At 36.3% G+C, this 24080-nt stretch overlaps 1 protein-coding gene across 1 annotated transcript in view; it reads left to right on the top strand.

Annotated features, from left to right (window-relative positions):
* Positions 1 to 24080, top strand: part of LOC143022814 (uncharacterized) — a gene marked incomplete at its 5' end in the record, with an annotated part of 149122 nt that overhangs the window by 45389 nt on the left and 79653 nt on the right. Inside the window, 4 exons of the mRNA XM_076181192.1 lie at positions 2769 to 2814; positions 5755 to 5802; positions 5987 to 6014; positions 6122 to 6160. Of these exons, the coding sequence (XP_076037307.1) occupies positions 2769 to 2814; positions 5755 to 5802; positions 5987 to 6014; positions 6122 to 6160 (161 nt within the window). The remainder of the gene's footprint in view (positions 1 to 2768; positions 2815 to 5754; positions 5803 to 5986; positions 6015 to 6121; positions 6161 to 24080) is intronic.

Here is a 24080-nt window from a genome sequence, read left to right as displayed (position 1 = left end):
CCCAGTTAAGTAAGTTCTCTCTATCAAGTATCTCTGTGCCTTTCATGATTCTGTAGATGGTCAATAGGTCACCTCTCTCTCTTCTTTGCTCCAGTGTCGGTAATTCCAGTTTAGCCAATCTCTCCTCGTATGATAGGTTTGCAAGTGCAGGTGCCATTTTTGTAGCTGCTCTTTGGATTCTTTCTATTTTCTTTATATTCTTTTTGGTACTGGGGGACCACAATGTCGCCACATACTCTAATCTAGGCCTTATCAATGTAACCAATATTTTTGTATCATGTCTTCGTCCAAGTATGTAAATGCCACTATTATTGATCTTAGCAAGTTGTAAGCCTCCCCGACAATTTTGTTAATCTGTATATCATAGGACAAGTCGTTCGTGATAATTACACCCAAATCTTTTTCGGATCCTACTTTCTTTACTGCCTTGGTTTCAATTGTATATTATCCTGATATTCTGTTTTTGCTTTTTCCAAACTCCATTATGCTACACTTCTTAGTATTAAAGTATGAAGGAGTGATTGTGCCAACAGCACTGTATGGGGCAGAAACATGGAACATAAGAGAGGAAGAGAGAAGGAGTTTGAATGTGTTTGAGATGAGGTGTCTGAGAAGTATGATGGGGGTTACTAGGCTAGATAGAGTGAGAAATGAGGAGGTGAGGAGAAGAACGAGGGTGGAAAGGGAGTTGGGAGATAGGGTTGATGAAAGAGTATTAGGATGGTTTGGACACATGGAAAGAATGAGTGAAGAAAGACTAGTAAAAGAGGTATGGAAGGCAGATGTGGAGGGAGTGAACATGAGGGCGTCCTAAGATGAGGTGCATGGATGGGGTGAAGGGGGCTTTGGGGAAGAGGGGAATGTCTGTTGAGGAAGGACGGGAGAGGACAGAAGACGGGTGAATGGAGAATGGTTGTATATGGATGATGTTGTGATGCATGAGGTGGAATGGGTGGGGGGATGGGGCGTGAGGTAGTATGTGTGAGCAAAATTTGACGCAGCCCGAAGGGATTTCTCCCCGTCTTCTCCTTTTATGCATGGGGGGATGGAGAGGGGGGGGTCGCTGATTTAATGAAGCGGCCTTGCTGTGGATGTGCTGTGTCTTGCGACACTGCTTCTGACCCAGGGCAGTGGACAAGGTGCAGGGATGACCCGTCATCCAGGAGGTGCTAAGATAAGAGGGAGGGTGGAGGGGTGTGGAGTGTATTCAGGGATGGAATGGGTGGGAATGATTTTATGCCTTTTCCTTTTTGGCTACCTCCCTTGTAAGGGGGAAAAAGCCTTGGTATATGTATGTATATATATATATATATATATATATATATATATATATATATATATATGTATATATATATATATATATATATATATATATATATATGTATATATATATATATATATTTATATATACACACACACAAGGTATAAATGATGAGAAAATTTCAAGAGAGATATTTATTATTTTTGTAAGCTTACAAAACTTTGTTTCCTTCAAAATAATGGCCTCTCACACCTACACGCTTTTGCAGATGTCTCTCTTAATCCTGAAAGATCTCCTCAATGTCCTTCTTCAGTAGTCCCTTCTGGTAATTTTTTGATGCCTCTTTCAGCTCCTTTGTTGATTGAAATCTGACTCCCGTGAGACTGTCTTTCATGCGTGGGAACAGGAAGAAGTCACTAGGGGCCAGGTCGGGCTGTAGGGTGGATATTGTAACACTTTCATGCCCCTGCTGGCCATCCATGTGGTTACTAGTATTGACCTGTGGCATGGTGCATTGTCCTGGTGGAACTACCACACACCACTGCACCAATGCTGTGGCCTCTTCTTCCTCATCCTCTCCCTGAACCTTTGCAGAACTTTAAGGTAATACTCCTTATTGATGCTTTGACCCTTAGGAACCCATTCAATGTGAATGAGCCCCTTGGAGTCAAAGAAAGGAATGACCTTGGCCTTCTCTTACAACCTGCTCATCTTTGCCTTCTTGGGACTAGGGGACGACATATGTTTCCACTGGGCACAGACGTTTGCTCTTAGGGTTGTAGGTGAATACCCAACTCTTGCCACAAGTCATTAACTTATTAAAAAAACCTGAATCAGCTGCTATCATGTCAAGAATGTCAATGCAACATTCCATTTGAAACTGCCTCTGGTTGTTGGAGAGCATCTTTGGCACAAACTTGGCTATTGTGGAGCTTTAAATCTTTTGTCAGAACTGTATCCACTATGCCAATACTAATACCAACAGCTTCAGATTTCATCCTCACAGTTTTTCGACAGTCTTGCATCACTAACATTCACATTTCCTCAATGTTTTCCTCCTTACGTGCACTGTTTGGTGCTCCAGACCTGGGTTCATCCAAAATCTGTTCATTTCCTTCAGAAAATCGTTTAAACTACCTATAGAAACTTGCTTTACTCATCAGTTCATCCCCATAGACCTCCTCTAATATTCCATAAACTTCTTGTTTGGGTTTTCTTAAATTTAACACAAAATTTGATGGCGTAACATTACTCATCGTCATCTTGTCAAGTGTTGACAGACTGGCAAACTGGATCAAACTGGTTCCACAACATATACTCCTGCACTCAAACCTATTAACATAGAAAGGTGCCAATTAGTGATTTTATAGACAACATGTATGTATAATTCACAATGAAGTAGCTTTTTGATTGAATAATAGTGAATGCCTCCCCAGAAATTTACTCACTACTTATTGAATATACCTCGTATATAAATATATAATCTTGATTCTTCTGGTTTTCATAGATGGAGGAATTCCAAGGAGGAGGAAAGCAATGACACCCAACCAGTGGTAAGTTAAAAAAACACTGATTTTATGATGTTTGTATACCATAAATATTTTGGGGGTTATTGTACATGGTCAAAACTAGCTCTGCATCATAAGTTCTCCATAATTATCACTATAAACTCTAGTATCAAGTTGGTCCTGGATCCTGCAAATTGTGCATTTTCTAATTTTTAGAGGAAGAAATGCTTATTTTAGTAGAATCCTATATGGGGTATTCTGTATAAGTTGTATGCAGTCAGTATTTTAGGGACTTCAGTGACATCCCATTGGAGCAGAGTCATGCAGCATTCCTTTATGATTAGAGCCTAATTTCCTCTCAAAGGTGAATGAATATATATATATATATATATATATATATATATATATATTTATATATATATATATATATATATATATATATATATATATATATATATATATATGTATGTATTTACCTAGTTGTATTTTACAGGCCTGGAGCTATGCTCATTATGACCCGTTTTTGTATCTCTCTACATCTAGTTTGCTTTTGAATTCGTGTATATTTCTGGCATTAACTGTTTCACTGTTTATGCCTTTGTTTTTTTGGCTACCTCCCTTGTAAGGGGGAAAAAGCCTTTGGTATATGTATGCATATATATACCAAGGGCTTTTTCCCCATTACAAGTGAGGTGGCCAAGTCAAAAGGCACATAACCACTTCAACATATTTTACCCCCACCATTCCACTCACATCCACAACCATTGTTTCCTTCTCTTTTTAGCTCCTTGTGGATGAATGGTCATTCCTGTCTCCCACCCACTTTCTCCTAATCCCATATATCTGCAAAACCTCCGACAGTGTCTCCTGTCTATCCTGTCAAAAGCCTTTTCAAAATCCACAAAGGCCCCAAAAAACATCCTTACCCTTTGTTAAAGCTTTATCACATATCTGTCTTACTACAAACATCTGATCAACATAACCACTACCTTTCCTAAACCCACACTGTCCCTCACCAATTCCCTCTGTTCCTCACATAACCATTTCAATTGAAACCCTCCCATAAGCCTTCCCAACTACACTCAACAAACTGATCCCTCTACATCAACTAAATCACATTTGTCCCCTTTTCCCTTTTAAAGTTGAATTATACAGGCACTCCTCCAGTCCTCTGGCACTCTACCCTCTCTTAGACACACATTAAACAACCTAACAAGCCAGTCCACTACTACTGTACCTCACCTCATCAGACACTATGCATGACACCCATCTAACCCAGGTGTCTTACCTCCTGTCATCATTTTCAAAACTACTTGTACCTCATCTTTTCTTATTTCTCCTCCATTTTCCTCTCCCATCATCATCATCATTTACTTAGCAACCCCCACTGCTACCACCAATCCCTCCACATCCTCCTCCACATTCAACAGGTCTCAAAAATACTCAGCCCATCTTATCCTTACCCCCTCCTTTTCTGTTAACATCTGTCCATCTGCACCTTTTACCTTTTCTTCTCTGCTTGACTCACCTCCCCTTCCTCTCTTGATTTCATTCCAGAACATCTTTTTATTACTTCCAAAAATTTTCTACCATACTCTTCCCCCATTTAACAACTTTTTTGCCTCTTTTATATTATGGTTGTTTTTTTGACTCTCATTTGTTTCTCCCTACTTTGCAACCAATCCATAAATGCTTGCTTCTCATCGCCTACCTTCTTCATTTCATCATCCCACCACTCACCACCCTTCCTTCTATTCCCTCCCATCCTCCTTGTTCCACATACCATCTTTGCACGCCTTGTGACTTCCTCCTTGAAACACCCACATTCCTCCTCCACTCCTACCTCTACTTTATCTTTTACCACCTCCCACACTTCTCTCAACTTCTCCTTGTACTCCTGCTTCTTTTCATTTAAACAGTTTACTCTAAGGATCTCTCTACCTTCTACCCTTTTCCTCTTTCTCCACCTATCCTCTACTTTCACCTTACCTTCCACCAGAAAAATGATCTGATATTTCCCCACTCCCCTAAGAACATGGACATCATAACTCTTACTACTCTTTTCCACTTTACCACTACATATTCCATTAATGCCTTATCAACCTCCCTTCCATCCACCACCCTCTCCCTTGTGTACTTATGCTTGACTTTTTTCTTAAACACTGTGTTAGCTATCATCAACTCTCTGAACATGTCTCCACCATCAGCTCTTCACTATGATTTTTGCATGGCACCTCAAACTTTATCCAGTCACTCCATCTGTTGGTTCATCCCCTACTCTAGCATTGAGATCTCCCAACACCACTACATTGATATTCCTCTCAAAACTCTAAGTACTCTTTTAAATCTATCCAAAAAGCCTCCCTTTCCTCTACACTCTTCTCACTACTAGGCCCATATGCACTAGAGACCCTTATCTCTCCTCCCAGTTTCACCTTCATTCACATTAAACTTGAAGATACCTCCTTCCACTCCACCCTTCTCTTCACTTACTAGTAGAGCCACCCCTTCCCTTCCTCATCCTCTTCTCACTCCCAAATCCCTCCCTACCACTTTCAAATTCAAAATCACCCCTCTCTTTCAACTTATTTTTACTTCATGCCAACACATCCATCCTCCTTCTCAGAAACATACTGTCTATCTCTTCCCTATTACTCTCATCTGTATAACAACTATACATTTAAAGACCACCTTAGGGTTCTGTTGGGAAAACTAGTTTTATATCATCCCATCCTTTTTTGTAGTATCATTCATGTATAAAACAAATTAGTTAACTGGTATTTAAAAAGTAATTCTTTTATCATGCCCAAATGCTGAATATTTAGAATATGATAAGATATGTGTTGACTTCATAATATACCCATGAATGCAATATATTTCTGATGTTATAGTTGTTTATGTTTTGTTTGTGTAGTTAATGTTTAAAAAAAAAAAATGTGCCTTTCAGGCATTTGAAGAATGCTAATAATATTTTTTTCTCCATAGCAAACAAGTGCTGACCATGATTATGAACAGGTGTTGAATACCAGTCAGGTGAGTAATCACAGCTACTGAAAACTAATTTATGAAAATACTTAATTGCATTTAGTCATTTTATCCCTAAATGAGCCTGTAAATTTTTTCTAACACATTATTAATTATTTCAATTATTTTGACACACACACACACATATATATATATATATATATATGTATATATATTTTTTCTTTCTTTACAGACACCACGGTATCCAATCAACCTTGACAGTAAGCTATTAAAAGGTATCTTATGTATTAGATGTTTATATCCATGAATATAGCTTAAATATGGGTAATTACACTGAATAATGCTGTTTACTCCCTTAATTACACAGAAACTCCAGCACCTCCAAAGCTGCCTCCCAGGAATCCTCGTAAGTACCCATAGCTACTTTTTATTTATTTTTTTTCTCTCTCTCTCTCTCTCCTCTATGGGGTTGTTAGATCCATACAGCTTAGATTTGGTATACTCCATGGGCTAGCCAACTGATCATGTAGGTTATGAGCTTGGTCACTGGCATTAAGAAACAGTGTGACAGAGATCATATGAAAGGTTTGTTGAAGACTTCTGTTTTATTCCAACACATTCTTGTATTGTTTATGTTAACATGTTGAGTATAAGCCTTATGTATTTGAAGATATGTACTCTGTACTTAAAACCTTATGTGATATTCAGTGCATTACCAGTTCTGTTGTTGCTTGAAAACTTGGGTAAAAGGATAACATTGTTCTTACAATGACAACTTTATTGAAAAAATGATAAAGAATTAGAACCATTTTAAATCCACCAAGTCCTTTGAATATATCTGGGAGATAAACAAAAAGGGACCCATGATGGGGACCTGCACAAGGTGGTCCTACAAGATGAATACCAGAGGGAATCATCTCCTTGCCACCCATCTTCAGTAACCATCAACATCATAAGTTCTGTCAATAGGTGCAGCCCCAAGGGGCTAACACTCATTCTCCAGACTGAGCCTATGATCTCTCTCTCTCTCTCTCTCTCTCTCTCTCTCTCTCTCTCTATCTCTCTCTCTCTCTCTCTCTATATATATATATATATATATATATATATATATATATATATATATATATATATATATATATATATATATATATATATATATGTACTATAATAAAGTAGTAGCCTCTTACTGTCTGTTTGTTCACAAACTCCTAGGGTGTTGGAGATAGACCCCCAAAGCCATAGATATTCTGATACCCTATCACTCCAGGTACTTGGATAACTATATTTCATTTCTAAAAAAATTATTTTGGCTAGGGTTAAGGATTAAAGTTAGGTGGCATATGGTTAGGTTAGGGATTATTCACGAACTCCTCCTAGGTTTTTGCAGATAGACACCTATAACCATATATATTCTGAAACCTTATAACCCAAGGTACTTGGATAACTATCTTTCATTTGTCTGTCTGTCTGTTCACGAACTCCTCCAAGGGTTTTGGAGATAGACCCCCATAACCATATATATTCTGATACCCTATCACTCCAGGTACTTGGATAACTATATCTAATTAATATATATATATATAATTTTTTTTTGTTAGGGTTAAGGGTTAAAGTTAGGTGGGGTATGGTTAGGTTAGGGATTATTCATGAACTCAAATTTATTTTTTTCTTACTTTCTTAACATTTTATTTTTGTTACCTTTTCCATTGAGTTATATTGATACATGTAACTTTTCTCCACAAATTCTATAAAGATTAGAATGATCATCATTTGCCAGCAGCAATGTGCAGGTAATTTGGCTAGTATGTGCATATATATATATATATATATATATATATATATATATATATTTATATATATATATATATATATATATATATATATATATATATATATATATATATATATATATATATATATATATATATATATAAAGTTCCACCACCCATTCAAATAAGGAGACAACTGGCAGCTGCTCCCCTCCTACCATAAGTCACTGACAGAAATAGTCTCACACAAATACAGCACAGATATCAGTCCAAAGTTTCTTCCCAGAGAGATCAAATGGGAGGGCCTAAGGACCAGTAACATTTACTGTGAGGCCTACAGGTTTCTTATCAGAAAAAATTGAGGGAACAGTTATCCTAAACATGAATTCAATGGTTTTAGAGAGATTATTTTGTTGATGTAATCAGTGACAGCTACCTACATACTGTGGTCCTGCGAAACCGACATCAGAGAGACTTATCTCCCTGCTGTCTGTCTTAAAAAACCTGTCAATACCTGCACCTCCATCAGAAGGTGCAGCCATAGGGGAAGAACATTTAATCTCTAGACCAGGCCCAGGATCTTTCTTTATCAATATTGACTGTATTTCCTTTATCTTTTCATGTAAAGAGAGCTGACATCGGCAACTGCTTTCCTCTTCTTGCTACCTTAAGTTAGTAACATAGAAACAGTCTCACATAGGAAGCATGTGGTAATGAAAACTCCTGAAGTGACACTTTATTGAATATTGCAATGGAATGGCACAAATAAGAGGAGGAAACACTCCAAGGAAATAGGACTTATTACTGACCAGAGAACATGGGGAAGAACAAGAATGAGATGGAATGATGGGGTGAAAGGAGCTTTGAACAGGGAAGGGAGAAGGCAGAGGGTAGGTGTGAGTGGAGAGTGATTGTGAATGGAGATAATTTGTCTTCCCTATTTTTCACAAGAGGGGACAAGGAGGGAGGGTCACTATGTAAATGAACCAGCCAGCCCTACTGTGGATATGGTTTGTCTTGCTGCATTTTTTCTGACCCAGGCAGGGAGCAGGAGACAGGGATGACCTTTCATCCACAAGTAGCTAAGATGAGAGGGATATAAATGGGTGATAGATAGGAGTGGAATTGGGTGGAGGTGCATGCCTTGGCTGGCATCTTCCTTTATAATGTGGATGAAACCCTTAGTACATAGATATTATGAAAGCACATATATCTCCTGAGAAAATGACCATAGCATTTTAATTTCAGTTAGTTAATGGAGATAGACAAGAAACAAATCATACAGCCAAGGCAGACACAAATAATCAAGCCATTGCTCAGGTCTGTCTTGTAAGAGACCCATATAGAGAGGGACAACCTTGAAAAGAGCATTATCATTAACTGCAAATCTGAACCTAAGCTGTTCCACAGGTTTATCAGTGATATCTTGAGACACAGGGATGCAATCTCTAAGGTAATAGTGGAAGTAGAGGTCTTCTATAAAGGGATATCGACTCAAATCCTCGGTTTACAATGATCTCAACCTCCACCGTTTTGTGAATATGATGCTGGCAGTAGTTGTCCCTGTACATTCCCCTTGGCTGATTTTTTTTAATTTTTATTTTTCATTTTTGATAATACAACGACCTAGTTGGTGAACAGGCAGAGGAATACGTTGTCATGCGATGGTGCACTGAAGATTGTGCACCATTTTAGATTACAGACGCTCCTCAACTTACGTTTTAGTTACGTTCCGAACGGCCGAACGTAAGTTGAAAATGAGCGTAAGTTGTTACTGTACTATACATTGGTAAATTCTATTACCGTATCTTACAAAACACCCCTAAATCATTAATTAAACACATAACATTGTAAAATAATAACATTAATTTCAAATAGATTAAATTCAAGCAACATAAATTGAGATGGTGGAGGAGGAGGCAAGGCATTTTCAGTTTGTCGTCTGCGCAATGTAAACAATGGACGCAGCGTCGTGCGCAAGTATCGTTTGAACTACGGAGAGCGCGGTAAACTAAAAAATTCACTCAAAAAAAAAAAAATTTTACAATTTTTTTTTTTACCGTCAGTTCAAACGTAAAATCGAAAAAACGTAAAACGAATGAACGTAAGTAGAGGAGCTTCTGTACTACTTATTATTAATTATTATTATTATGATTTTTTTTGGGGGGGGGGGGTGCCTTTTGTTATGGCTTCCAAGTGTAAGGCAGAATTTTCTGATGGCAGTCCACCAAAGAAAAGAAAAGCAGTCACCATGGAAGGTGCTTAATTAGGCTGGTTCTAATCTATGCCAAAAATAGGTTTACGACATGGCATAGGAATGGAACTCCCTGGTAACACGACCTTCGGTAATTAGAAGTGCTCAGTTGATTTTCACTGAGGAAAATTGTTTTGTAGAGGAGAGAGTTGCGAACAGGATTACACAAGGATTGCTTCTTTGCTGGTATGGTGGAACTGCACTTGACCATTAACTCACTGGTCTGGAGTTCATAGGGCTGAAAATTATTAAAATACTCTAGGCTGGCACTCCAGTTCTTGTGGGCAAGGAGTTGTGTGCGTTATTCACCACCATGGTCTTGGATCACGAGTTGGACTCATGATCATCAGCTATTACCCTCCTGGATGAGAGCTCAGAGCTCATATATGACCAATCTATAGTTAATGCTGTGACCTTACACACACACACACACACACACACACACACACACTTCAGCGAATGGACGGCTTGGATGACGTTCTGAAGAAAACTGAAGTCTGTGGAACCCAACGCAAAGAGAAGTGCCTAGTGTTTTTGCAGGGTGGGGGGGAAATTGCTCGTGGAGTAGTGGGAAAGTAGGGAAAGAGGAAAAGGGGAGGGATTACTGAGGGAAATGGAAGGAAATGAGGAGGGAGTAGACTTGGCCCAGCCAGACAAGCGGAAGGTAAACAAAAGACTGAGTGAGGATGACATGTCTAATAAAAATGTAAAGATTAGAAGTATAGAGAGGAGCAATACAGAAGAAAGTGACGAGAATATGTTCCAGGGATTTAAAGAGGGTGGGGGGGACACAACCCCCGCCCCCCGACTGATAAGACTAGAGGAGAGAGTTGATAAGGTGATCGAGGACTTGGAGCGTAAGTTAGGTAACGTAGACTCCATTTTCCAGAGAATTGAAAGGTTGGAACAACTAGAGAAGGCTAACAGAAACTTAACTGAAGAAATAGAGGACCTAAAAAGACAGTTAGGAAATGTAAAGGAGGAGAATGAGAAATTGAAGAAGAATAGTAATGAAAACAGAGAGAAAATAGCTACAGAAGCTAAAAATTGGAGAATAACTCAAGAAGGGAATAAGGTTTCATTCACTGACATAGTCAAACAGCAATTGAAAGAACATAATGAAGACTCAGTTATTAAAGTGATGAGACAGAAGGAGAATATAGTAAGAGAATTAGCTGACAAAAAGAAATGTATAATTATATTAGGAATGGAAGAGAAACATAACCCAGATAGAACCGCAAGAATCAAGGAGGAAAATGAAAGAGTAAGCAGTTTATTAAAATTAGTCCAGGAAGATGAACCAGAAATTATAAAGGAAATTGAGGAAAAATTCAGACTCGGAAAATATAGTACAGATAAGACCAGACCAATTAAGATTAAATTCAGGTCACAAACAACGGCAGAGAAAATTCTATCCAAGACAGGGAAACTAGCAACAAATGATCAATATAAAAAGGTATGGATAAAAAGAGAAATGAATAAGGAGGAAAGAGAGGCAGAAAAGCAGAAAAGAATTGAAGCTAAGGCAAAAAACGAGGAAAGAACGGAGTCAGAGAAAGAGAGATTCTATTGGAGAGTAGTGAACATGAAAATAAAGCAGTTCGACATACTAAAGAAAAACATAAGGGAAACAGAGAATACAATGGAAGTGGCAGAAAACTAAGAGTGTCTTACACAAATATAGATGGATTGATAACAGGATTGAATGAACTGAATGATTATTTGAAAGAAAAAGAACCGGACATAATGGGAATTGTAGAAACAAAATTAAAAGGCCCACTACCACCCAACAGTGTAGGACATGATACATACAATTATTGGATTAGAAACAGAGAGAAAAAACAAGGGGGTGGAGTTATGTTCCTGACTAAGAAGGATATAAACGTGAAAGGTGTCATATATGGAAAGAATACAGTAGAGATGATTATGATAGAAGTGGAAGACCGAGATAAGAAGAGCAGAAAATTTGTGATCAATTATGTGCCTCCGAAAACAGCCTCATGGGAGGAGAGTGAACATAAAAGTATGTTAGAGGACACAAAGATAGCATTAACTAAAATAATGGAAGACGGAGGAAGAATAGTTATGATGGGCGACTTTAATTGCAAAGAAATCTGCTGGGAAGAAATGACAGTAAAGAGTGGTGATGACTCATGGGGAAATGCTCTACTTGAGATGATTACTGACCATTCAATGACACAATGGATACAAGAGAACACTAGGTATAGAAATGAAGAAGAACCATCGAGGCTAGACTTAATAATTACATCTGAACCTAGAATAGTGGACAAGATTGAATATAAAACACCAATAGGTAAAAGTGACCACATATTGATTGAACTGGAACTTAATGAAGAAAAATATATGAAAAGAAATGAACAATATAGAAAAGGAAGAATGATGTATGAAAAAACAAACTTTGATAAAATAAGAGAATTCTTCCAACAAGAAAACTGGGAAGAAATATACAAAGAAGAAACAACAGTGGAAGAGAAATGGAATATTTTGACAAAAATTTACAAAAAAGGAGTGGAAAAGTATGTCCCAAGACAAAAACAAGAAAAAGAATATGTAAAATGCTGGTACAACAAAAGTTGTAGGGAGTTAAAGGACAAAAGAGACAAAGCCTGGACCAGATGGAAAAAAGACAGAAGACCTGAAAAATGGAAAATATATACTGGTTATAGAAATGAATATGTACAAAAGTGCAGAGAGGAAAAAAGAAAATATGAAAAAGATGTTATAGAAAAGTGTAAAGATCAACCAAAACTATTCTACAGATTTGTAAACAATAAACTGAAAAACAAACAAGACTTAGAGAAATTAAGACAAGGAGGAGTTGAATACACTGAGGAAATGGAAATGGCAGAAATTATGAACAAACATTTTAAATCAGTGTTTACAAGGGAAAATATACAACCTGAAGAGATTGAGTGGAAGGAAAAAGTCCCCCCTATGGAAGAAATAGAAGTAACAAAGAATGAAATATTGACACACTTGGGTAATTTTGATGTCAGAAAATCGCATGGACCAGATGAAATAGCAAACTGGATTCTGAAAGAATGCAGGAATGAACTGGCAGACGAAATACATAGCATAATAAGCAGTTCCTTAAAAGAAGGAAAAGTTCCAGAAGATTGGAAAAAAGCAAATATAGTACCTATATATAAAGGAGGAAATAAAGAAGAACCTACCAACTATAGACCAGTCTCTCTAACAAGTACAATAGCAAAAATATGTGAAAGAATTATCAAAAGTAGATGGGTAAAATACTTGGAAAAAAACAACGTATTAAATCCAAGGCAATTTGGATTCAGACAAGGACGATCATGCGTCACCAATTTAATATGTTTCTATTCAAGGCTAATAGATATAATACAAGAAAGAGATGGATGGGCTGATTGTGCATTTCTAGACCTAAAAAAAGCTTTTGACAAAGTACCACATAAGAAGTTGCTTAAGAAATTAGAATATGAAGGAGGAATACAAGGTAAATTGCTAAATTGGATGGAAGACTTTTTGCAAGAAAGAAAAATGAGAGTAGTGATAAGAGATCAGCACTCAAAATGGAATGAAGTAATAAGCGGTGTCCCGCAGGGAACAGTTCTGGCCCCAATAATGTTTGCTATATATATTAATGATATGGATGAAGGAATTGAAAGCTATATGAGCTTCTTTGCAGATGATGCAAAATTACTGAAAAGAGTGAAAACTGAAGAAGATTGTGAATCACTACAGAGAGATCTAAATAAAGTACAAGAATGGAGTAGGAAGTGGGAGATGGAGTTCAATACAAAAAAGTGTAGTATAATGGAATTTGGAAAAAGCAAAAACAGAATAACAGGATCATATAATTTGGGAGAAGAAGGAATAAAAAAAGTAGAAAATGAGAAGGACCTGGGAGTCATTGTTATGAATAATATGTCACCTGAGAAACATATAAATAAGATTTTTGGAGAAACTTATAATTTAATAAGAACAATCAAAGTGGCATTTACATACCTGGATGAAGAAATGGTGAGGAAAATCCTAATCACCCTGATAAGACCAAGATTGGAATATGCAGCAACGATATGGTCACCAAGTACAAAAAAATGTATAAAAAAACTTGAAAGAATACAAAGAGCAATTACAAAACTGGCACCAACACTCTCAAAACTATCATATGAAGAGAGACTACAAAAACTTAAACTACAGACACTAGAGCAAAGAAGAGAGAGAGGAGATTTGATAGCTATTTACAGAATCATGAAAGGCATAGAAATTACTGATAGAGAGAATCTGATAAAATGGGATGACAGAAATACAAGAGGACACGGAAAGAAAATAAAAAAAGACAGCTATAGAAGAGATTTTAAAAAGAACAGCTTTCCTCACAGAGCAATAGACAGTTGGAACAAGTTAGATGAGAAAGTGGTGTGTGCAAAAACAATACATGAATTTAAAAATAGTTTAGATAAAATGAGATATGAAGACGGGACCCCACGAGCATAGCTCCCCTTCCCGTAAAATACAACTAGGTAAACTAGGTAAATACACACACACACACTTCAACGAATGGACGGCTTAGAAGACGTTCTGAAGAAAAAGTGAAATTTTGTGGATCCCAAAGCAAAGGAAGTACCTATTGTATTTACAGGGTGAGGGGGAAATTGCTCGTGGTGTAGGGAAAGTAAGGAAAAAGGAGAAGGGGAGGGATTACTGAGGGAAATGGAAGGAAATGAGGAAGGTGAGGACTTGGCCAAGGCAGGCAGACGAAATCTAAACAAACGAGGTCCGGACCAATTTAGCGATGACGAAATGTCTAACAAAAATGTAAAGATTAGAAGTATAGATAAGAGCAATACAGTAGAAGATGATGAGAATATTTTCCAGGGATTTAAAGAGGGTGGGGGGACACAACCCCCCCCCCCGATTAATAAGACTAGAAGAGAAACTCGATAAGATGATCGAGCACTGGGAATTTAGGTTTGGTCACGTTAACAACATTGTGCAGAGGGTTGAAAAATTGGAAGAACTAGAGAAGGCGAACAAAAACTTAACTAAGGAAATTGAAGAATTAAATAAACATTTAAAAGAAGTAAAAGAAGAGAATAAAGTCTTAAAGGAGAATAACAAGGACAACAAGGAGGGTTGGAAAAAAATCCAAGAAAATAGCAAAGTTGCATTTACTGACATAATCAAACAGCAAATGAATGAACAAACTGAAGACTCAGTTATTAAAGTGAGACAGAAGGAGAATATAGTAAGAGACTTAGCAGATAGAAAGAAATGTATAATTATATTAGGAATGGAAGAGAAACATAACCCAGATAGAACCACAAGAATCAAAGAGGAAAATGAAAAAGTAAGAAATTTACTAGAATTAGTTCAGGAAGATGAACCAGAAATAATGAAACAAATCGAAGAGAAATTCAGGCTTGGGAAATATAGTACAGACAAGACCAGACCAATTAAGATTAAATTCAGGTCACAAACTACGGCTGAGAATATCTTATCCAAAACAGGGAAACTAGCAACAAGTGAACAATATAAAAAGGTATGGATAAAAAGGGAAATGAATAAAGAGGAAAGAGAGGAGGAAATAAGGAAAAGACAGAAAAACAAGAATTCTACTGGAGAGTAGTGAATATGAAATTGAAGAAATGGAACATAAAAGAGAGAAACACAAAAGAAACAGAGAATACAATGGAAATAACAGAAAGTTAAGAGTATCCTACACAAATATAGATGGATTAATAACAGGACTGAATGAACCGAACAAATATCTGAAAGAAAAAGATCCGGACATAATGGGAATTGTTGAAACAAAATTAAAAGGTCCACTACCACCCAACAGCATAGGACACAATACATATAATTATTGGATTAGAAACAGAGAGAAAAAACAAGGGGGTGGAGTTATGTTCCAGACTAAGAAGGATGTAAGCGTGAAGAATGTCACATATGGGAACAATACAGTAGAGATGATTATGATAGAAGTAGAAGATAGAGATAAGAAGAGCAGAAAATTTGTAATAAACTATGTGCCCCCAAAAACAGCCTCGTGGGAAGAGAATGAACATAAAAGCATGTTAGAAGACACAAGAATAACACTAAACAAGATAATGGAAGATGGAGGAAGAATAGTTATGATGGGCGACTATAATTGCAAAGAAATATGCTGGGAAGAGATGACCGTAAAGGGTGGAGAAGACTCATGGGGTAGTGTTCTACTTGAGATGATTACTGACCACACAATGACACAATGGATCCAAGAGAACACCAGATATAGAAATGAAGAAGAACCATCGAGACTAGACCTAATATTCACATCAGAACCTGAAATAGTGGAAAAGATAGAATACCAGGCACCAATAAGCAAAAGTGACCACATATTGATAGAACTAGAACTAAATGAGAAAAAATACATGAAAAGAAATGAACACTATAGAAAAGGAAGATTGATGTATGAAAAAGCAAATTTTGATAAAATAAGAGAATTCTTCCAAAATGAAAACTGTGAAAGAATACAGAAAGAAGATACAACAGTAGAAGAGAAATGGAATATTTTGACAAAAATCTATAAAAAGGAGTAGAAAAGTATGTCCCAAGACAAAAACAGGAAATAGAATATATAAAGTACTGGTACAATAAAAGTTGTAGGGAGATAAAAGACAAGAGAGACAAAGCTTGGGCCAAATGGAAGAAAAACAAAAGACCAGAAAAATGGAAAATATATACTTGTTATAGAAATGAATATGTACAAGCATGCAGAGAGGAAAGGAGAAAATATGAAAAAGATGTCATAGAAAAGTGTAAAGATCAACCAAAACTATTCTACAGATTTGTAAACAACAAACTGAAAAACAAACAAGATTTGGAGAAATTAAGACAAGGAGGAATTGAATACACAGAGGAAATTGAAATGGCGGAAATTATGAATAAGCATTTTAAATCTGTGTTTACAAGGGAGAACATACAACCTGAAGAGATTAAATGGAAAGAGAAAGTCCCCCCTATGAAAGAAATAGAAGTAACAAAGAATGAAATATTGAAACACTTGAGTAATCTTGATGTCAGAAAATCGCATGGACCAGATGAAATGGCAAACTGGATTTTGAAAGAATGCAGGAATGAACTGGCAGATATAATACATAGCATAATAATCATTTCCTTGAAAGAAGGTAAAGTTCCAGAAGATTGGAAAAAAGCAAATATAGTACCTATATATAAAGGGGGAAATAAAGGAGACCCTAACAACTATAGGCCAGTCTCTCTAACAAGTACATTAGCAAAAATTTGTGAAAGAATTGTCAAAAATAGATGGGTAAAATATTTAGAAAAAAACGTGCTAAATCCAAGACAATTTGGATTCAGACAAGGACGATCATGCGTCACCAATTTAATATGTTTCTATTCAAGGCTAATAGATATAATACAAGAAAGAGATGGATGGGCTGATTGCGCATTTCTAGACCTAAAAAAAGCTTTTGACAAAGTACCACATAAAAAGTTGCTTAAGAAATTAGAAACTGAAGGAGGAATACAGGGCAAACTACTAAATTGGATGGAAGACTTTTTGCAAGAAAGAAAAATGAGAGTAGTAATAAGAGACCAACACTCAAAATGGGATGAAGTAATAAGCGGTGTTCCACAAGGAACGGTTCTGGCCCCAATAATGTTTGCTATATATATTAATGATATGGATGAAGGAATTGAAAGCTATATGAGCTTCTTTGCAGATGATGCAAAACTATTGAAAAAAGTGAACACGGAAGAAGATTGTGAATCACTACAGAGAGATCTAAACAAAGTATAGGAATGGAGTTCAATACAAAGAAGTGTAGTATAATGGAATTTGGAAAAAGTAAAAACAGAATAACAGGATCATATAAATTGGGAGAAGAAAGAATAAAAAAAAGTGGAAAATGAAAAGGACCTGGGAGTCATTGTTATGAATAATATGTCACCTGAGAAACATATAAATAAGATTTTTGGAGAAACCTATAATTTAATAAGAACAATCAAAGTTGCATTTACATATCTGGATGAAGAAATGGTGAAGAAAATTCTAATCACCCTGATAAGACCAAGATTGGAATATGCGGCAACGATATGGTCACCAAGTACAAAAAAATGTATAAAAAAACTTGAAAGAATACAAAGAGCAATTACAAAATTGGCACCTACACTCACAAAACTATCATATGAAGAGAGACTAGCAAAACTTGAACTACAGACACTAGAGCAAAGAAGAGAGAGAGGAGATTTGATAACTATTTACAGAATCATGAAAGGCATAGAAATTACTGATAGAGAGAATCTGATAAAATGGGATGACAGAAATACAAGAGGACATGGAAAGAAAATCAAAAAGGATAGCTATAGAAGAGACCTGAAAAAGAACAGCTTTCCTCACAGAGTAATAGACAGTTGGAACAAGTTAGATGAGAAAGTGGTGTGTGCAAAAACAATACATGAATTTGAAAATAGTTTAGATAAAATGAGATATGAAAACGGGACACCACGAGCATAGCTCCCCTTCCCGTAAAATACAACTAGGTAAATACTTCAACGAACGGACGTCTTAGAGGACGTTCTGAAGAAAAAGTGAAATTTCGTGGATCCCGAAGCAAAGGAAGTACCTATTGTATTTACAGGGTGGGGGGAAATTGCTCGTGGTGTAGGGGAAAGTGAGGAAAAAGGAGAAGGGGAGGGATTACTGAGGGAAATGGAAGGAAATGAGGAAGGTGAGGACTTGGCCCAGGCAGGCAGACGCCATCTAAACAAAAGAGGTCCGGACCAATTTAGCAACGACGAAATGTCTAAAAAAATGTAAAGATCAGAAGTATAGATAAGAGCAATACAGTAGGACCTGGGAGTGTTATGAATAATATGTCACCTGAGAAACATATAAATAAGATTTTTGGAGAAACCTATAATTTAATAAGAACAATCAAAGTTGCATTTACATACCTGGATGAAGAAATGGTGAAGAAAATTCTAATCACCCTGATAAGACCAAGATTGGAATATGCAGCAACGATATGGTCACCAAGTGCAAAAAAATGCATAAAAAAAACTTGAAAGAATACAAAGAGCAATTACAAAATTGGCACCAACACTCTCAAAACTATCATATGAAGAGAGACTAGCAAAACTTGAACTACAGACACTAGAGCAAAGAAGAGAGAGAGGAGATTTGATAGCTATTTACAGAATCATGAAAGGCATAGAAATTATTGATAGAGAGAATCTGATAAAATGGGATGACAGAAATACAAGAGGACATGGAAATAAAATCAAGAAAGACGACTATAGAAGAGATGTGAAAAAGAACAGCTTTCCTCACAGAGTAATAGACAGTTGGAACAAGTTAGATGAGAAAGTGGTGTGTGCAAAAACAATACATGAATTTAAAAATAGTTTAGATAAAATGAGATATGAAAACGGGACACCACGAGCATAGCTCCCCTTCCCGTAAAATACAACTAGGTAAATACACACACACACACACACTTCATCGGATGGACGGCGTAGAGGACGTTCTGAAGAAAAAGTGAAATTTTTGTGGATCCCAAAGCAAAGGAAGTACCTATTGTATTTAGAGGGGGGGGAATTGTTCGTGGTGTAGTGGGAAAGTGAGGAAAAAGGAGAAGGGGAGGGATTACTGAGGGAAATGGAAGGAAATGAGGAAGGAGAGGACTTGGTCCAGGCAGGCAGACACCATGTAAACAAAAGAGGGCCGGACCAGTTTAGTGACAATGAAGGGTCTAACAAAAATGTAAAGATTAGAAACATAGATACGAGTAGCATAATAGAAGGTGAGGATAATAATTTCCATAGATTTAAGGAGGGAGGGGAGGATACCAACCTCCCCCGACTGGCAAGACTCGAAGAAAAACTTGAACAAATGACTGAACATTGGGAGAGTAGGTTCGGTAGAATGTCAAAAATGGCTGAAAGGGTTGAAAGATTGGAAGCACTAGAGAAGGCAAACAAAAACTTAATTAAGGAAATAGAAGAACTAAAAAGACAGTTAAAAGAAGTAAAAGAGGAGAATGAAGAATTAAAGAGGAATAATAAAGAAAACAAAGAGGCCATAGCTAAAGAAGCTATGGGTTGAAAGACAATCCAAGAAAACAGTAAAGTTGCATTTACTGATATAATTAAACAGCAAATGAAAGAACAAACTGAAGACTCAGTTATCAAAGTGATGAGACAGAAGGAGAATATTGTAAGAGACTTAGCAGACAAAAAGAAATGTATAATTATATTAGGAATGGAAGAGAAACATAACCCAGATAGAACCTCAAGAATCAATGAGGAAAATGAAAAAGTAAGCAGTTTACTACAATTAGTTCAGGAAGATGAACCAGAAATAATGAAACAAATAGAAGAGAAGTTCAGACTCGGAAAGTATAGTACAGATAAGACCAGACCAATTAAGATTAAATTCAGGTCACAAACGACGGCAGAGAATATCTTATCCAAAACAGGGAAACTAGCAACAAGTGAACAATATAAAAAGGTATGGATAAAAAGGGAAATGAATAAAGAGGAAAGAGAGGAAGAAAAAGAGAAAAGACTTGAAGCTAAGGGAAAAAACGAGAACAGAACAGAGTCAGAAAAAGAGAGATTCTATTGGAGAGTAGTGAATATGAAACTAAGGAAATTCGACATACAAGAGAAAAACAAAAGGGAAACAAAGAACACAATGGAAGTGGCAGAAAACTAAGAGTGTCTTACACAAATATAGATGGATTAATAACAGGATTGAATGAGCTGAATGATTATTTGAAGGAAAAAGAACCGGACATAATGGGAATTGTAGAAACAAAATTAAAAGGTCCACTACCACCCAACAGTGTAGGACATGATGCATATAATTATTGGATTAGAAACAGAGAGACAAAGCAAGGGACTGGAGTTATGTTCCTGACTAAGAAGGATATAAACATGAGGTGTGTCACATATGAAAAGAATACAGTAGAGATGATTATGATCGAAGTGGAAGACAGAGATAAGAAGAGCAGAAAGTTTGTGATAAATTAAATGCCTCTGAAAACAGCCTCGTGGGAAGAGAGTGAACATAAAAGTATGTTAGAGGACACAAAGATAACACTAAATAAGATAATGGAAGATGGAGGAAGAATAGTTATGATGAGCGACTTTAATTGCAAAGAAATCTGCTGGGAAGAGATGACAGTAAAGGGTGGAGATGGCTCATGGGAAAACGCTCTACTTGAGATGATTACTGACAATACAATGACACAGTGGATACAGGAGAACACTAGGTATAGAAATGAGGAAGAACCATCGAGACTAGACCTAATAATTACATCTGAACCTAGAATAGTGAACAAGATTGAATATATAACACCAATAAGTAAAAGTGACCACATATTGATTGAACTGGAACTAAATGAAGAAAAATACATGAAAAGAAATGAACAATACAGAAAAGGAAGAATGATGTATGAAAAAACAAACTTTGATAAAATAAGAAAATTCTTTCAAAAAGAAAACTGGGAAGAAATATGCAAAGAAGAAACAACAGTGGAAGAGAAATGGAATATTTTGACAAAAATTTACAAAAAAGGAGTGGAAAAGTATGTCCCAAGACAAAAACAAGAAAAAGAATATGTAAAATGCTGGTACAACAAAAGTTGTAGGGAGTTAAAAGACAAAAGAGACAAAGCTTGGACCAGATGGAAAAAAGACAGAAGGCCTGAAAAATGGAAAATATATACATGTTATAGAAATGAATATGTACAAACATGCAGAGAGGAAAAGAGAAAATATGAAAAAGATGTCATAGAAAAATGTAAAGATCAACCAAATCTATTTTACAGATTTGTAAACAACAAATTGAAAAACAAACAAGACTTGGAGAAATTAAGACAAGGAGGAGTTGAATACACAGAGGAAATTGAAATGGTGGAAATTATGAACAAACATTTTAAATCAGTGTTTACAAGGGAGAACATACAACCTGAAGAGATTGAATGGAAAGAGAAAGTCCCTCCCTTGAAAGAAATAGAAGTAACAAAGAACAAAATATTGAAACACTTGAGTAATCTTGATGTCAGAAAATCTCATGGACCAGATGAAATAGCAAACTGGATTTTGAAAGAATGCAGGAATGAACTGGCAGACAAAATACATAGCATAATAAACAGTTCCTTGAAAGAAGGAAAAGTTCCAGAAGATTGGAAAAAAGCAAATATAGTACCTATATATAAAGGAGGAAATAAAGAAGACCCTACCAACTATAGACCAGTCTCTCTAACAAGTACAATAGCAAAAATTTGTGAAAGAATTGTCAAAAGTAGATGGGTAAAATATTTAGAAAAAAACGTGTTAAATCCAAGGCAATTTGGATTCAGACAAGGACGATCATGCGTCACCAATTTAATATGTTTCTATTCAAGGCTAATTGATATAATACAAGAAAGAGATGGATGGGCTGATTGTGCATTTCTAGACCTAAAAAAAGCTTTTGACAAAGTACCACATAAGAAGCTGCTTAAGAAATTAGAAACTGAAGGAGGAATACAGGGCAAACTGCTTAATTGGATGGAAGACTTTTTGCAAGAAAGGAAAATGAGAGTAGTGATAAGAGACAAACACTCAAAATGGGATGAAGTATTAAGGGGTGAACAGTTCTGGCCCCAATATTGTTTGCTTTATATATTAATGATATGGATGAAGGAAATTGAAAGCTATATGAGGTTCTTTGCAGATGATGCAAAACTACTGAAAAGAGTGAACATGGAAGAAGATTGTGAATCACTACAGAGTGATCTAAATAAAGTAGAGGAATGGAGTAGGAAGTGGGAGATGGAGTTCAACACTAAAAAGTGTAGTATAATGGAATTTGGAAAAAGCAAAAACAGAATAACAGGATCATATAAATTGGGAGAAGAAGGAATATAAAAAGTAGAAAATGAGAAGGACCTGGGAGTCATTGTTATGAATAATATGTCACCTGAGAAACATATAAATAAGATTTTTGGAGAAACCTATAATTTAGTAAGAACAATCAAAGTTGCATTTACATACCTGGATGAAGAAATGGTGAAGAAAATTCTAATCACTCTGATAAGACCAAGATTGGAATATGTAGCAACGATGTGGTCACCAAGTACAAAAAAGATGTATAAAAAAACTTGAAAGAATACAAAGAGCAATTACAAAATTGACACCAACACTCTCAAAACTATCATATGAAGAGAGACTAGCAAAGCTTGAACTACAGACACTAGAGCAAAGAAGAGAGAGGAGATTTGATAACTATTTACAGAATCATGAAAGGCATAGAAATTCTTGATAGAGAGAATCTGATAAAATGGGATGATAGAAATACTGTACAAGAGGACACGGAAAGAAAATCAAGAAAGACAGCAAAAGAAGAGATCTGAAAAAGAACAGCTTTCCTCACAGAGTAATAGACAGTTGGAACAAGTTAGATGAGAAAGTGGTGTGTGCAAAAACAATACATGAATTTAAAAATAGTTTAGCTAAAATGAGATATGAAGACGGGACACCACGAGCATAGCTCCCCTTCCCATAAAATACAACTAGGTAAATACACTTTCGTCAGATGGATTGGGAGAATTGGAGTTCTGAAGAAAAAGCGAAATCTACGAGGATCTCAATGTCAAGGAAGTACCTTATTGTATTTATAGGGAAGGGGAAAGCTCGTAGTGTAGTGGGAAGGTGATAAAAAAGGAGAAGGGGAGGGATTACTGAGGGAAATGGAAGGAAATGAGGAAGGGGAGGACTTGGTCCAGGAGGCCAGGCATCTTGTAAACAAGAGAAGGACCGAGGATGATGATTTTGGAGACGAAGGGACTAACAAAAATGTAAAGATTAGAAATATAGATAAGAGCAGCACAATGGAAGGTGAAGATAATAATTTCCAGGGATTTAATGAGGGGGGGGGGCGGATACCAACCTCCCCCGATTAGCAAGACTAGAGGAAAAACTTGAAAAAATGACAGAACATTGGGGAAGTAGGTTCGGTAACATACCATAGTAAAGATTGCTAAGAGAGTTAAAAAATTGGAAGAACTAGAGAAGATGAACAAAAACTTAACTAAAATAATAGAAGAATTAAAAAGACAGTTAAAAGAAGTAAAAGAAGAGAATGAGGAATTAAAGAGGAATAAGAAAGACAATAAAGAGGCCATAGCAAAAGAAGCACGGGGTTGGAAAAAAATCACAAGAAAATAGTAAAGTTGCATTTACTGACATAATAAAACAGCAAATGAGAGAACAAACTGAAGACTCAGTTATTAAAGTGATGAGACAGAAGG

This window comes from Oratosquilla oratoria, unplaced genomic scaffold (genome assembly GCF_046742065.1).
Source record: "Oratosquilla oratoria isolate Oo_2021 unplaced genomic scaffold, ASM4674206v1 SCAFFOLD186, whole genome shotgun sequence".
Taxonomy (NCBI): Eukaryota; Metazoa; Arthropoda; class Malacostraca; order Stomatopoda; family Squillidae; genus Oratosquilla; species Oratosquilla oratoria.
The sequence above is the reverse complement of the archived record's forward strand: the minus strand, read 5'-3'. Positions and strand labels throughout refer to the sequence as shown.